The sequence below is a fragment of the Struthio camelus genome, chromosome 1 (genome assembly GCF_040807025.1).
Source record: "Struthio camelus isolate bStrCam1 chromosome 1, bStrCam1.hap1, whole genome shotgun sequence".
NCBI lineage: Eukaryota > Metazoa > Chordata > Aves > Struthioniformes > Struthionidae > Struthio > Struthio camelus.
The window spans coordinates 191591261-191608598 of NC_090942.1; the positions used below are offsets into that span (position 1 = coordinate 191591261).

Genomic DNA, 17338 nt, shown 5'->3' on the forward strand with positions numbered 1-17338 from the left:
AGTATCTTAGTACAAATGCAAATACCTTCTTCAAAATAATTCCTGTATTTTATCTCCTGAGTGCTAAGGAGAACAAAAATAGGAACTTGGTCAGGCATAGTTAAGTTTGTCTGGGTGACACCTAGACTCTGAAATTTCTTCCAAACTCTGCAAAATCTAATGTTGACTTTCTTCTATTTCAGATATATATAAATATAAATATATATATATATAGTTTTTTTTCCTGCTAATTGATGACTGGATGCTTCCTTGCTTAGTTCCAGCTGATGTCTGTCATAGGTTTGTGGTTTATGTGTATAAGTTCGTGGTGAATTTTTTCAGGATCTGGAAGTTTAAAATTACTATTTTTTAATAAACTGCACTTATTTAAAATTTTTGGCTAAGACTTTTGATATAGTATTTCTTTAATGAACTATTACTGTCACCTAAAGTTTTAGCTTACTTAGTTCTCCTATGATTAGTCTGAAATTATGATTTAATAATTTATAAGGATGGGAAAGTTGGATCACTTTGATAATCTTACTGAAAAAAATGTAACTGTTAAAATTCTAGTATGATGCTGGCTATTTTACAGATGCAATTTTGGTTAGTCCAGAGGCAGTATGTTTTATACTATGTACATATGTATAGTGGCAGCTGGCTTAAATGCTTTATTCAGGTAGTCCGCTTGTACAGCGGTAAGCCACAAAGATCTAGCCGGAGTTAGGATTTTGTTGCAACAGACTTATTCAGACTTGCAGGAATTGACAGATTGTGTGTCAAGGATGAGGCCAGGTATCGCCGTGAAGGTGGCAGTCTGGAGCACGACAACACATTGTGCCATCACCAGACAAGACTTGGAGTCTTCTGTCTGTTTTCCAGTCTGAACCTTTTGCTTTTTATTGTTGCTCACCCACAGCTAAGGAGGTGCTTGTTTTGCGTAGTTTCTGTCTAGCTCATAACATCCTCGTTTCTCATACGAAAACGAAATCATTGCTCCGGAATTGTGCTGACTCTTCTAAGGATCAAGATTTCATCTAATATTTTCTGAACTAACTTGCTTATTTTTTTTGCCTTTCTTTATTTTGGAATTTTAGCAAACTTGATTTTGGCAGGAGAAAAATGAAGCGAAGCCAGATGTAGTTTGAAATGCCTTACTGTCACAAATAATGAATGAACAGTGTATTCCATTTAAAACATACAAGCAGCTCACTCTAGTGCTCCCCCTTCCCTCAAGTGGGATGTTTGTCTATGTATATGTAGCCTATTTCATAGTGCTAAATTACAGGAAATGGTCACTGCAGCTGAAACCCACATATATTGTTTTAGTAACCGTGAAACGTACTTCTGTACCTCTGCCATTATGGATTCATTAATTTATTAGATCATCTTGCAGGTACTATAAGCAAAATAGTCAAAACCTGCGTTACACACTAGCAAATTTCGTACCCTCCGCTACTTTCTGTATCTGCAGCAAAAATTACTCTCTCCAATAGCTTCAATTATTTTTAATTACCCTGAAGGGTTGTTCTTCAAATTAATGAAGTAAAAGGGGGTGTAACTTTAGTGATTTGGGAAATGGAGAATTAAAGAATTACAGTAGGAAAGGTCTGCCAACTAATTACTTATTTAAAAATGTTCTTGCAGGGTATTTAAAATTTTAGTTTCTCCACTCTTCTTTTTCTAAATAAAAAATCCAGTCATGTTTTTGCAAAAACTTTCTGCAAAAGTGTTTGAATTGTGGCAGAAACAAAATATAGGTATGCTGTTGGTTTTTTGTCTTTTACTTTTATTTTTTAGTATGTTCAAGGGGTAGTTTTGTTAAGACTTGGCTGATGATGAATCCCTTATATTGTGTTTTAGAACTTAAATATCAGAGTAAACCAAAAAAACAAAAAGGCTAATTGTGAGATGCAGCAATTTGAGATTAAAGTAGCTTGCTATAAGTAATGTTAAAAATTATGTAGCTTTCAGAAATTTTTATACAAGTTTCAATATATTTTTAAGGTACAGGGTAAAAGTGATATGAAGACTGTTTTTCTTACCTTTCATTTTTGAAGACATGGACACTTTGTATGTCAGATTCCGTTCCTAGTCCTTCATTTCTCAGACATTCAGATTTTATATTAATGGCACCTCTTATCAGTAAATTGTATTAGCAAACTTCTACTTTTTGTGTTAAGTCATTATAGGAGTATTAAATAAAATGTATTCCAACATAAATGTGTCCCTCAACTTTTTTCTAGTGAGATAATTGTGTTTTCTGTACCACCAGTTGTTGTCTTTCAGTTGTCCTGTACTTTGTCAACCTTTTGATTCTTCTATTAGTCCTTATTTTCTCTAACACTGATAATCCACAAGACATTATTAAGTCAAGAGGGATTAGATCCATTTATTAAAGAAATTTATTAATTTAGTTTCGTGTAAACTAAATTTTATTGAATCTGTTGTATTTTAATCCTAATTTCTGTTCTAAACAACCAGCTCTTCTCTATGAGTCTTATTACTAAATCATATTTAAAACTTATTAACTATTAGTTTTGATACTTTTTAGTGGAAACTAAGACATCACGTTCAGAAATAATTTGGCTCTATCACCAGCAATGTTTTTATTCCCTTGTCTGTACGTATAAAGTATTTTCTATGTCATGTTCAAAGTATCACATGATAAAGCAGTTCTGGGAATTGTCTATCTTTATGGACAATGGGAAGGTTTCTGTTCATATCTAAATCTATATATCTCTTTTACTACTTATTAGCACTGTTGTAGATGAGCCTCTCTTGCTTTCCTTCCCCAATACTCATTTGAGCAAGATTGTTTCTGTTATCTTTTTTGTAGTATGTATGCTAGGAATGCAGTATTGCTGCCCATCAACTTCTCTTTTATTTTTTCTCTCCCGTGTAAACAATTATTTTCAAAGTGATTTTTACTCACACTCCCTATTCCACCTGGCTTGTCTTGTCAGTAACGTGTTTCATATCTTGTACCGTGGTACTGGTTCCTCTCTTTTAATGTATAAGATCTTTACATTAGTGTACAAGCATTCCAGGTATTATCGGTTGAGCTCATCCAGTTTCTTAACTGTTGGGTAGAATTCTGTCACCAAAGGTGCTGTTTGCCACACTGCTGTTCTGATGCATCAGAATATTTTATCCTGATTACGCACCTTTCCTGGGGCTAATAGTCCTTTATGTCTTACCATGCCTTTTTAAAATCTGTTTCATTTTTCCCTGTGAATTGAAAGGGGGCAGTTACCTGTATGGTTTTTTTTTTAGTGTGTTTTATATAAGTAGTTTTTATTCTTCATATGCTGTGGATATAATTTTTTTATTATTTTTTATTTAGCAAGCAGCAATAGATATAATAGGGTTAAAACAATCTTATTCTTAAACCGTAACAGCTAGACAGTAACAAATAAAATTACTTCTTTGTTGTATACATATTTTATGATATAACCCACTTGCCTGAGGACAGCAGGAACAATTTTGTCTGTTATCATCTAAGGGTTTTCTGTTTAATCCTTCTTCTGTTTAACAACATTAAAACCCTTAAGAACAAAAGATAGTCAAGAAAAAGAAATTAGTCAAGAAAAAGAAATTAAAGTTCATATTACTCTTGTAGGCAAATCCGATATGCAGGGTTTGGTGTTTACTGCTTACCTTGTTAATTTGAAAGAATGAATAAAGAAATTACTATATTAATTGTACTGTAAATTAGGTTAATTATTCTGGTTTATTTATGAAAACATGTTTTCTTAAATGAAAAATTACTCTGCTTTCATGCCTGAGTAACTAGCCTCAGATCGTATGTTCATTTATCATTTGTGAAGCATGGCTAAAATTGAACAGAAAAGAGAAAACAGGAAGAGAAACAAGATATTTGCACCTTTTTAGTACTTTCTAAGTTACCCCTTAAAGCAGTTGATATTTCATAAGGTAAGATGCAGGTCATAAGTTCCTAACTTTAGTTATTGGATTATGTAAAAAGCAGAAAAGTAACCCAGGAAGTCTATGTGCTCAGTCAGGAGCCTACAATAAGCTAGCTAATAGGAAGGCATAGGGGAACGTAGTCATCTTCCTCAGAACGACATGTTTGTACATCTTTATCCTCCAGTAATTCAGATCCTGGTCGTATCCTTAGGATAGATGCCAGGCTGAGCAGGTCTTGATCTTTTTAAATAAAGGCCGAAGGAAGAATAGTCTAACTTTTATATAATTCGGGTTCTAAACCTTGCTTGTTTATGCGTTTTACGTTACACTGTCATATGTCAAAACAGAAGTGCAGGAACTAAAAATTGAGGTCTGCCTACTCAGAGATGAACGCCCTAACCAGTAGGATACAGATATTAAATGTAGTAATCTAAAATTAAATTGAAGGGTATAGCTGTATTTTTGCCAGCTGTGAGGTAAAGGGTCAGTTTATCAAGTGTTCACTTCTGCCTGTGAAGCGTTTAAAGAGTAGTATACAAAATATCAATCTTTAATATGTTAATAAGATGAAAAATAAGCATTTAGTTAAGAAGGAAAATAGCAAAATGTAGTATTTGGAAGAACACAGTGGTGATTAAAGCACTTGATAAGTAAGTACTACTTTTCCTGGAAAAGTTGTGCGCAGTAAGTATTTAGTTGTGTAGGAGGAGGCACTCTTGACATACCGCTTGAAATTTGAGTGCTCTGATACATGAAGAGGGTTGTTGTGGTTGCTGTTCCACTTTTTTGAGGTACTAGAATTTCTGAGAATGAATCAAATGTTGTGGGAACAGTCCTTTTTATTGGATGTGAAAAGGAAATGGGAACAGACAGGGCTTAGGCAATAGGCTGCGGTTTTAATAACGTGAGGGGAAGTAGCATTCTTGTGTTCCCAAGTTTGTGTATGCCATTTAAGAAGGATGAGGTCCAGGATGAGGGGTTACTCACCATGAAACATTCGATTCCATGGAGGGCTCTTCTCAGCCTAGGCCTAAGTGTGAATTCACTGTTCTGAATCTTACTGCTCCTTCCTCCCTGAGGAAGGTAGGAAGAGTAATATACACATGGTGATGTCAGTGCAATAAAGTGTGATTTTAAGAAAAGGGGAGATTTTTCTTTGAAATTGGATTGTAAAATATGAAGATCCTCTGCATGATTCTAGAAGTCATCACATGTCAGTCTTCTGTTAACATCTGGTAATAAACATAGCTAGGACAGCAGCAGGAGAGGGAGCTAGTGGTATTTTTCTGGAATGCTGTATTAGTAAACAAGTATTCTCATGATAAGTAGAAAACAGTAGAGTTTCAAAGTACTAAAACAAAGGAGCATTGAAGAGCTTTCCCCCTTTTAGAATAGTCGTGACATTGCTGAAATAGGGAATGCTTTAGTTGAATTGCTGAAGTGGAAAAGGGGAGAAAATGGGGTAATGCTGCATGCTACTGCCATCAAAGCCTGAGAAGAGAAAGTAGTGCAGGTCAAGTATTGCTATTATGTAGTAACTTACAGGTGAACAAGTTTGGCTGAGGAGCCCAGTTCAACAGTGTTGCCCTTTGAGTCAGCAGGACTGCACTCCATTAGCCTCCTAGGCTCGTGCTGCTGAAAGCCAGCCAGGTTTGGTGGTAGAGAATGGAACAATGCAACCAACTTTTTGTTGGTGGCAACAAAGTGAAGCAAACTGGAAGTCAGCAAGGGGAATGAAGTGGAGTGAAGTTCAGCTAGCATTGTAGAAGACAGGAACAAAAATAAAAATGATAAAAACTGCATGATTCTGAGAGTTACAATGTCCAGGACAGCCTAAGCTCCCTTATTTTGTCTACAAAAATGTATATTTCCCTGTTGGGAGAGGTAAAAGTTTTGCCGGTGAAATTCTAGACTGGTTCGCCTCTGGCACGTGGCCCTTTACCCTAAAACTTCATTGGTTACTAGCCTTAGATAGTAATAAATTAGACCTTCCTATTGATGTTAGTTTTGAAGTCCGGCTTGAGCTCAAGCTGTGCCCTCTGCACAGCAAGCTGACAAGTTTGACACTGCAAGGAAAGTTTAATAGATCTTCAGGCTTCTGCCTGTTTGCTTACAAGAGTAAAATTATTTTATGGCCCTAAAGAGAGGAGTCAGATTGTCAGCACCCTAGAATGGTTCTCCTGTACTGTGGCTGTTTTTCCCTTCTTCTAGTTTAAGAAAGTAAGAAGCTTTGAAAGATCAGGGAGAAGGCTTAAAGTAGCAGCAGGGAGGAAGTGAAAAGGCCTTCAAGCTCAATTTTCCTTGTCTTCTTCCCGTCAGACATCTCTTTTTTTCTGCCTAGATATATATCTGTTCCTTCCACTTAAAGCAGCTGACCATTCTTCAGGTCATATTTTCCATGTGACGATATGGGGAGATTTGTGCTGTTCCTGATACTTGTTCTGCCATGATATTTAAACATTTCTTTGAACTCAGTTAACTCTGTTACACACCGACGTACGTTAGTATTTTATAACTTGGACTCATGTCAGAATTGTGCTACTTATTTTTTCATTTTGTGACGTTGCCCAGGAATAAAGCTCAGTCACGTTTTTCCTACTGATTTCCCCTTGTGTCTATGTGCTTAAAATGAGAAATAAACAGCTGATGGTTAAAAATCAAAAGCTTTTGCTGTACACCTGCAAGGACTCAGGCGATTTGGAATCCATCACTGTTGTCTTGTGTGTATTTATACTGTATATCAAATACGTTCCTGAAAGTCTTCACCATTTTTATAGGTAGAATTCTTTTATAATTAACTGAGATGTAGGAAGTAGAGGTTAGCGTGAAAAGTTATCCAGAGGCCCGTCTTTGAAAATTTCAAAAAAGACATAAGCCTTGTCATTTGTTTTTCTCAACTCTATAGTTTGTTGAAAGTATCTAGCTATGTATTAGTCTTTGGATATATAACAGCTTTGGAAGTTATACTTGCTTCCGTTTGCATGTATTTCCTCAACAATGTTGAGTCTTGTGTATAATTACTTTTTATTAGACTGAATAAAATGTAATTGAATGTTTGCTCTTTTACACGCTCTATGTTCCCTTTGAATGTTCCCAAGATTTGCACTAGTTTTATTTTATATAAAGAAAATATTGGCAGAATTTGCTATCTGACTGTAAGATAACATTCGTTTTTAATAAAGAAGCAAAGCATAGCTTTTGAAGCATATATTTCTGATGGTTCAAAAAATGTACCCTCTCCTTTTTTCTCTTCTCAGATCTATCCAAGAATAGATTAACTGAGGTTCCTATGGAGTTGTGCCATTTTGTGTCACTGGAAACACTAAATCTATACCACAATTGTATTAAAATTATACCAGATGCAATAGTGAACTTACAAATGCTAACTTACTTAAATTTGAGGTAAGTTTTAGTTTACCATATTTTCCGTTTATTTGCAAATGTGTAATGTCTGTTCTTCATGTATTTCTGGAACAATTGACATTTCTTTTGTTTTATTTCAAGGAATAAGGCAGAAATTCATTGCCTGTAGGCAGACTTCTGTGCAAAGGCATTGTAAAGACCAAAATGCAAAACTAATGATTTAAGGAAAGATCAAGGAACAGTAATCCCTTTCTCTCCCCTACTATTACAGCAAATTCTGAATGCTAATTATTATCAGCACAGATTCTTTTAATTACCTTCTATTTTTTTTTTTTTTTTTTAACCTTAGCATATGCTTTTTGTAGCCAGAAAGATGGAGGGACAGAGGCAGAGGGTCAGTCTTTTTCTTGGTAAATGGAAAGGAAAAGTGTGCTACTTTATTGCTAGTATCATGTCATTATTGAAGAAACATAGTTACTACTTTTTTAGAGGGGAGGAGCAACGATTTAGTTTCTTTTCCAGGAAAAGAGAGTGTAGATGCTAATCAGTATAGAGAATTGTTGTTGGTTGAAATGCAGGCGAGTGCATATTTGCATTTGAAAGAAAGAATATCAGCACTTTTTCAGGTCTGAGGAGACAGAGGTTTATTTGCAGCTGAGAGTGGGAAAATGTGCTGTTGAAGATATAATAATCTGATCTTTGCAAAAATATGACACTTGGGGCGCAAAGTCGTGCTGGTGCTTTTAAATCTAAAATACGAAGTCTTGTAAATGCTGAGCATGTTTCTCAAGCCTTCCTTATGTTGTTACCGTACTGTAACGTTGGCCACTGTGAAGCTCCAATTTTGGCTCTAAAAGCTGGAATGAAGAGTAGTGTGTCTCGAGTATTTTCACACATGTTAGGAATACGACTCTTAATTTATGAAATAGCATCATGATTAGATATACATAAAGAAATTGATATTGAATTAAATATATTGTTTGCATAAAACCTTTTAGTATTAGAAATTAGTATGAAATAACTGTGGTAAAGGAATTTGTGTGAGTCATATCACAAACCCAGAATAGTTACAAACAGACCGTGTATCACAGTAAATTAGACAATCAAAACAAAAGGATATTTTTCAGGCTTTACTAAGTAAGGTCATTTCCCTCAGTTTAAAATCTTCTGAAATAATTTCCTCTTCACGTGGATGTGCCCTTCCCCCATGTTAATTGAACAAAGTAAGCAGTCTTTAGAAGAGGGAAAAATATCCTAGACTTTCTCACCGTATTGCTTCTTGGCGAGAAGAACATTATGACTGAGCGCTACATATTTTTCTCTCTGGTACCAGCAGAGCCTGGAGATTAGGCAGATTAGTGGTACCTAGAGACAAAGTCTCTGGACATCGGTGGACAACGTTCTTTCTTTAAATAAAGAAACTTCTTTTAAGCAGACATGATAATTTATTACTCCCTTGCCTTGGGATGTGCTATTCCTTATTTTTTTTAGTGGATTGTTCCTGAGTTCTGCTGAACTTAAAATGAATCCTTTACTTTATGATCTTTTTTTTTATGTGTGGTAAAATAAGCATTTGTTAATAAAATTGCTTTTAGCCAAGGTATTTGAACTCTTACAGATAAAACATACTGGGACAATGCATGCACGTGTTATTTTCTTGCGTTAAAAGTTTCACGGATCTTACGCTGCTGTGCTTGTTGTGTTTTGTTCACCAGGAGAATAAAAAATTGGAATCCGTTTGGCAGGTCATTGGCTACGGGGATCTAGGGAACTCAAAACTTCTAGGTATAGGAAGCATTTGATCAGTAAAATGAATAATCTCGTTCCTTGTACTGCCGTCTTGGATGAGACGAGACTTTCTGTTAGATGAACTAGCTCCGCTTTCATGAAGTAATGATGATGGTTTCTTTTTTTCAATTCGTAGCTTTAAGAGCAGCTGGAGAATTTGAACTCTGTGGTTTCTTCTGTCTGACTGTCTTGTACATTACATGATACAAGGGTGTTACTCTTCTCACTGATTTGTAATTTAAGGATGACAATTTTAGGACAAATCCACTGAGGCTTTTGCAGTGATTTACTGTATAATTTTGAATAAGATTGCACAGGACTGATAACACTTTTCGTTGTAACAAGCACTCTTGGGTTTTGAGCTTTGTGTTTTTGTTTTGGCCCTTAGATGGTGATGTTACAGGACCTGAACCATTAACGTTTCCTTCCAAGTGCCCCCCTTTTTTTTTAATTATTATATTTAGGCTGTTGTTGAAAATAAGATCCAAATCTTCTGCTCTGCTGTAGAGAGGGAATAAGAATATCCTGTGACAAAATTGAGCATAGTTACCTACAAAGGAAAAAACTTTTTCTTTATTTTAAAATGATTAAAAAGTAAAGGAAAAAAATTGTTACATTATTGTTATGATGACGTGATCTAAACTGATAAAGGTAAATACTTTTGTATAGAGACAGATGTTGGAAAATATCAGTCTAGATATGATTTTGGAGGTACATAAAATGAATAACATGTCACCAGTAACAAGAAAGCAGTAGTATCTTCCAGCACTGAAGATACTGTGACAGCCTCTTTTCAGAATAAAAAACAAAGAATCAAAATAAGGGGGAAGGCAGTTGCCTGAAAGAGTAATTTCTTTTACTCAAGCAGCTATGGGGAGTGATACTTAAATTAACTTGTGTTTTTATATGCGTTTTGATCCTTGCTTTAAGCAGTTGTGGGCTTTGCTGTATAAGTTCCTTCCAACTTGCAATAAGTTAGCGGAGGTGCAGAACTGGGCTGTGTCTGCGCTTACAGGGTCTGTCATTTTTTTCCTGTTCACGGAGTCGGAGGTATGAGGAGAAGCATATGTAGTGTCGAGATTTATACACTACGTGTAGAAGTTGTGAGCGCAAGAGGAGAAACGCTGTTAATGTGGATCAGCCCGGTGTAACACCATGAGATTTTGCAAAAGTTGGTCCTTTTTTTTTCTACATGTTTTGGAAGGTAAACGTCAAAGTTTTTAGGTTCCGTTAAATATTGTTACTAGCTTTTTACTCTCTGCTTAAATAAAGTCCCAGAGAAGCCTTAGATGAAGGGTAAATCCTTCAAGGGCTTTGAAATTGGATGTTCATACCTCCTACTAAATTAGAAGTGTTTGTCATGAGAATGAATTAGCTGAGAAATTTTTAATAGCTTGAGTGTTCAGGAGACAAAGCAGATTAAGAAAGTCTGATGTTTCTCTCTGGTCAGTCGAAGGATCTGCTAACTTGGAATCTTACCTTGTCCAAATTAACGTTAACATATTCTTGGGGTGTGTTTAGATGGCACTCTTCAGCAAATCCTTCTAGCATCCCAGACTAGTGGACCTTTGTTTTTGTGTTATGGCAGCCCTAACAATTGCTTGCATGTTAAGGTGGAACTTCTGAAGGTGTTCTCTTTCCCCTCTCCAATAGTTTCTCCAAATTCCTTTAACACAAATTTATATATAGTCTGAAAGAAAACAAGATAGCCGTGCGCTTGTTTCTCTTTTCCTTTTGTACTTAATATTTTTTCCCCTCTTGGAGAAATTTCAAAATCTTTACATAAGCTGATTCTGTGTTTATTTAGGTGTTCCTGAAAAAATGGCCTGAAAGCTTATTCATGATACATCTGGATTTGTGGCCAAAAAAGCATAACAGCAGAGTATAGTTCACGCAGGCTGAGAGGGAGAGACAGAGACACCCCTCTCCCCCCCCCTCTCCCCCCCCCCAAATGTGCTGGACAGAGCTGTCACTGGTGTCCAGGCAGGCTTCTGACTGAGCAGGTTTAGAGATGATCCTTTTTTTGGGGGTCTGTTTTAAACTGGCAAATGTTTGAAATCATAGTTAATACCTCCTTATATAGATGAGGTCCTACGTTCTCCCAGCTGAAGAACGCTGTTCCTCAGAGTGCTCTAGTCTCTTCCAAGCAATGCTGATGAAAAGTAAAATAAGGGATAAGGCTCTGTAGAAGGCTTGTCTTGTCTTGTCGACTTCTATTGACTTCTTTTCAATCTGAAAGATTGTCCTGTGAGGTTAGGAGAAACTGTTTTTTATTAGAGTAGCCTTGCTGCAACTTAAAATTAATTTTTTCCAGATAGAGGAGAAGTGAATGAACGATAAGGAAAATATTTTTCAAAAATGTGAATTGCAGCATGCGCCACAGGACTGGCAGATAGGTGTTTTTGTCTGCGTTTTTAACACTTCTGTGAACTTTCTGTGAGATATTGAGGACTTGATTATTTCCCATCTGCAAAATGAAAAATAAATTTGTCCCTATAGCACTGAAAGGTTTAAGATACGTTAGGTACTTAGAATACAAGGAAATGTAATGGCAATTTATATAAATAGATTCTAACCTAAATTGATTGCCTGCCTTCCTTCTGATACTCATGAAAGGGATAATATTATGGCTTATGCTCCTTGCCCAGCTCACAGGAAACAAACCGTGAGCAAAAAGAATACGCATTTTTTTTCTCCAGACTTTGATTCCATGGTAAGAAAAATATTCATTGCTAAGTTTCAGTTGCCTGAAAAAAAAAAATAGTGGTATATATCAAATAATCTTCAACTGTAACTGTGCTTTAAGGGAATTGTCAAAATAACCTTTTTTTCTATAATCAATTTATTTGTTGTTAAATTAGAGCAAAAATGTCATCCTCTGTACTGCAGTAAAAGCATAGGAATTTGTAAATACTTGAAGAACACTGTCTTAAATGACTTTCCTGTATTCATTGTGAAGGGAAACAGCTGTTCTAGGTGACAATCAGATTTTATTACAATGCTCTTAAAGTGATACCATTCATTTTTTCTGGAGTGGTAATATTCTACAATACTGTTTTAGTCAGTAATACAGATATTCTGATGTGCAAGTATTTGCTTGGTGACTTTTTTTAATTCCAAAATTTACATTTTAGATATCAAAATGAGAGGGATTTTAGAAAATATTTTATTCTCAGACTTTAGGGGAGCGTATAGTCGAATGTCGTCTTGTGTTCTTAATGCTTGCTTTTGTTTTTTCTTTTTGTTGCAGTCGAAACCAGCTTTCTTCTTTGCCAGCTTGCCTATGTGGTCTTCCTCTAAAAGTCTTAATTGCAAGTAACAATAAGCTAGGTTCCCTTCCGGAAGAGATAGGTCAGCTGAAACAGTTAATGGAACTGGTATGTTACTGATTTTGCTGTTTTCTTTTTGTTTGTGTTTAACTCGAAACAGTATAAATCGCTTTGCAATGTTCTTTGAACTAACGCCTAGTACTATAACACAGGTTAAAAAAAATTAACTTGTGAATTTTTTTCCATGACATAGTAACACACTAGTAGTCACCTTATGCTCTCCAGGACCCTTCTGAGCAACACCACAGCCCTTGGTTCATTCAAAGCATAGCTGCTAATTTCATCGTCTTTACCAGCTGTCCTCATAGCATTTACTGGCTCCCTGTTTTGCTGCCTCACGTTCCTAGTTCCGGCATCAGTCTCTTCAAAGCTGCATCCCTCTCTTTAACCTCCTCCCCTTCTACTTTCTTTCTCTTGTTTATTGCTGCCTGCTTACCACACTGCGTTCCACTAATGTTACTGGTCTTATTGGTCTGTTTGCATTTTACTTAGCTATTTTTTTCATGCAGCCTTCCTTTCCTGAAATGTCTGTCTAACCAAGATTTATAAAACTACTATTCCTCTTGTTTTCAAAATTGTATGCAAGAACTGTTGTTCCTGCAAGCAATAGATCATCTAAAAGGCTAATTAATTTCTGCCTTTTTAGTCTCATTAATCAGTACCTTAACTTCCATATTCATTTAATTGCGGGCTTATTTGTTTGTTTTTTTTAAGGTTGTATGTTGACACTGTATGTGTATGTTTGTCTTTCTCTTCCCTTATCTTCCTATTTCATGTATCACAGGATTTCTGAGACTGTGAACCATCTGGGACATGTGTTATGTTTTGGTTATTTCTGTTCACCTTGACCTCTTAAGAAACAAATTGACAAACTCTGTGCTTTGACACTACTATTTTACGCTTAGTAAAACAACGATATGTGAACTTTTTTTTTTCCAACTGCTACTGTCTCCATTGACTGCATTTATCTTCTACATCATTTGGACGTTTGAAAGTGCCAGCTTATCATATTGTCATTCTTATAATGATAGTTTCTGTATTAAATGCTGTTAGAAAAGGTGAGCTGGCCTTGCTTTAGTCCTTGTCCTGCTGTTGTTCCTTCATATGTGGATCAAAGTGGCAACTGTGGGGCTTTTTTTCTTAAGTTCTTTTTGTACAGCACCTTGTGGTATCAGGCTTCTGTCACAACTGATCTGGCTGTGGGTGGACAGTTATCTTTCTCTCTCTGGGATATACATGAGCTAAAGACTAACGAGATTTTTTTTTTTGTGAGCTCTATTCATTTACCTTATCAAAGAATTTTAAATATTTTTAAGATGAGTTTAATTAGATTACTGATATTGTTTTGATTTAATTAACCTTAAAAGAAACATGTTAGCTGTAGCATTGTTTCTATATTGCTTAAAATAAATTCATTAAAAGATTATGGCTCCATTTTTGCACATAATTAAATTTGATTACTATCAAACACCTCCTAAGTCAGAGAACAGGATGACTGGCTAGGTTGTTAACTAAGTTTGAAGCCTGTCGTATCTTGGTCACTTCTAGGTTACATGTAGCCTAGCCTAGTGGTGAGGGGATGCAATTGCTATTTTGGGGGCATATGTGAAATAAATTTGAGGACTTGGCCTGATTCCTTCTGTTCAAAGTTGTGCATCTTATCTGATATTAACGGAGGTCTGTAATAATATTTTCCGTAAAGAATTGCAGAAGTGCATATCACTTCAAATTTCCCCTCCTGTTTCAAGTTTATACCCTCCCAGTAAATGAACAATCATTGATGCTGGAAGTGTTTCATTTGTTAATAAGAGTTTACATATCACTTAATAATAGCCCTTATCCTTATTTTAGAATTTTAAAAAGTTAAAAGCCAAGAGCCTCAAAAGCAACGCAGATTACATCCAAAGGAGATAGGTTTTTGGATTTTTTTTTTTTTTTTTACAAATTATATGTTTAACTTAACTTTTGTAATCCTGGCTTTATGAAAATTGAAAAATGTTGCTTCCCAGTTAAAGTGTAATTTTAACATTACTCTCTTTGAAATGAACACAATTCCTGCTCTAAAAATATTTCAAATGAGGTGCTATAGCAACATATCACTTTGAGATCCTAGGAGAACTGTTAAAGCTCAAAAAGCTTTGATGCTATTTCTTTATGATTTAAAAAAAATTGTGAAGAAAATATTTTTACATTGGATATGCTTCAGTCCAAATGGCCCAATTTCTTAGGCTGATGCCACCATAAGTGTTTGTTACAATTCCAGTTAAATAAATAGCATTATTTAGCTGGAAATGACTAAACTGTGATGCATGGGCAGAAGCAAATAGCTGTAAGATTTAGAGCTGCTATCTGTAGTGCTCTGAATAGAGAGCAGTGTTAGATAATAAGGTGACTATTGTTCTGAAACTATACGAAAAGAAAAAACAAGAAAAGCAACAAGTATTAAGTCACGCTGCAGTTGTTGCAGCGCAGCACGTTCAGCTGTGTATGAGGAATGCCAGCCTGAACGGCTGTCCAAGTGACACCCCCAGCCAGCGCTCTGGCAGGGCATGCCGTTGTCTGGGGACCTGCGCAGTGCTGGTGCTAGCTGAGGCTGTCCGTCCTGAGAGACAGTGGGTGCCATCTGGCCATGTTCAGTGCCAGTATGACTAGGGCTTTGCTAAGCACTCTCACGGTCTCCGAAGTGATTTACAGGTTTTCACAGGCTGCATGCAGTAAAGTGTATGTGTGTATACAGCAAACGGATTTTTTTTGTTATCCCACTTTGAAACAGATTTTTCCCTCTATAATCAGTCCAGGATGATATTATGCATAGTTTGCTGCAGGTTACGTCAGATCTTTCCAGCCAGCGCTGCATCCTTCCCTCTGCCCTCCAAAATGGGCTAGGCAGTTCCTTTTCTGTTCCATGTACAAATCAGATACATTTCATACTTGTGGCATGGACTGACATAGATATTAGAGGCAGTAAAATTTCTTGTATTCTGTTAAATTTCAGGATTAAGTTCTATGTTATATAGAGCTCTTATAGCCGTCTTACAAGCATCAAAATAACATCTTAATTTCCCTCAGGGTATGTTCAAATTAATTTCAAAATCTGATTGGGAAACTTATTTGCAGCTGCATAACCTGGTCATACCCTTCCTGTCAGCCAGGAGGAGGAGTGCAAAGTAGTGTGAAGATATTCTGAAACTTAGTTTCTATCAAAGAAAAGTAATTGGGCAGAGATGGGTCGTTAATTGCAGCCAAAACTCCCAAATGTACAGTATAATTCTGTTGTCCTTCCTATTAGGCAGTAGTATCCTTCTCTCGTCTCTGGGGAAGGGCCTTCTCCATCTCTGGAGCACTCATTTCTTCTTTTGTGTTGGAAGCCTTTATCTATGAGATGGGATTTAGGTCCTTCACCTCATTCATCTAATCTGGACCAGAGCCTTACCAAGTGGAACCTGCTGCTATCTGTTTTCAAAAAGGATCCGTGCACTCGTGCCCTGTGTAACTTATCTACCCTTCAAGCATGGCTTTGTTTGTCATGAGCTCCAGCAGAAACCACCTGCTCAGTAACAGTTCAGTCAGGAGTCCAAGCCTTGAAAGGGATGTAAGGGGGGCATTTACCTCCATTGGGAAGGTTTAGATTAACTTACTTAGTGTAAAGAATAACTAAGCCTTACATCTCTCTGGTCTTGAGGAAACCTGTCTGTATTGTCAAGGCTGGAAACAAGCAGTGAGAACATAATTGAATGAAAGCAATGAGTCTGTCCTTCAGCAGATGCTAGCCCCTAGAAATTGAATAGGTGTTTGGACTACATTTCAATTGTCCTCAGATGTCCGTGACCTGAAGTTCCAAACTGCCCCTTTTCTTACTCCTTTAACCAAAGCAATATTTTGAAAACCATGAACGTTTGATTTTGACAGTATTGCTTTCATTATTACTGAAGTAATTGGAAAGCTTAAGCTAAACATCATCTCCATCTTATATGAACTCATGAAATCTAATGGTAGTAAAGAGCAAAAATATAACTAGAAATAAGCTTGTAGCACTTTGTTTTCCACAGCTTTTCAATCAAAGCAATAGAAAATGAAAACAAATGTTGACTGCAGTGTTTAGCAGGATAAAGGATACTGTGGTCTCTAGAGATCTTGTGAATACTGACATGCTGTCATGATAGATCAGTCTTTTTATGGGCGTTTTGAAAGGTCATAAGTCGACGCTGCATCTGAGGCTTCGCAGGGCCGTAAATTACTTCTCATGCTTTCTTTCAAATTCCCCATCTCTTTCCCTGAGTTCTTCTGATATATGTGCATAAGTATAGTTGATCTAGAGTTTCTTTGCCACAAGGTGACTTTAAATTTATGTCTGTGCTCTAAAAAGTGAGTGCTTAGTTATGAGCTTGCTTGAAGTCTGTAGATTAAAAATAGGACAGTAAAGTTCTTAAAATAGATGATCTGGGAACAATGCAATTAACCAGACTTTTGTCGTAACTTGGGCAAAAGATGCACTCATTAGACAAGGAAATTAAAAATCCTAGTTAAAAGCTAAAATAATTTCCTGACTGTTTTGACAAGGGAAGGAAGTTTTGGCAGCAGTGAGATACTATTATGGGAAGAAACTTTTGTCTGATGTAGCGAGTAGCATTGCCAAATCATGTTTTGTTTTTACTATTATTAAATGTTTTTAACTAGTTTTTAGACAGGAAGACCAGGAGTTAATGTAACACTGTTGATTAGTATTAAAGTAACAGTCTTCAAGGACATGACTTTGAAATCTGACTTACTTTTAGAAATCCTGTAGTTTAGGAGCTCCTAGTTACTGCATAAATCCATAATTTGAAACAAGAGAGTAGGAGTGAGCATCCTAAAAGTATTCCTTTGACTCTTCAGGAAAATTTGGCATTACCACTTAACTCTCACACTGTGAAGCACTGTTTCCTTTTTTTCTTTATGCAGAAATAGAA

At 36.2% G+C, this 17338-nt stretch overlaps 1 protein-coding gene across 8 annotated transcripts in view; it reads left to right on the forward strand.

Moving 5' to 3' along the window:
- LRCH1 (leucine rich repeats and calponin homology domain containing 1) overlaps window positions 1–17338 on the forward strand; it is a 142085-nt gene that overhangs the window by 62357 nt on the left and 62390 nt on the right. For all 8 annotated transcript variants that reach the window (XR_011138611.1, XR_011138612.1, XR_011138613.1 and 5 more), the window contains 2 exons: window positions 7167–7311; window positions 12311–12437. Coding sequence is in view for 5 of the 8 variants with exons in the window: in XM_068929807.1 (XP_068785908.1) it covers window positions 7167–7311; window positions 12311–12437 (272 nt within the window). In the remaining 3 variants the exon portion in view is untranslated. The remainder of the gene's footprint in view (window positions 1–7166; window positions 7312–12310; window positions 12438–17338) is intronic.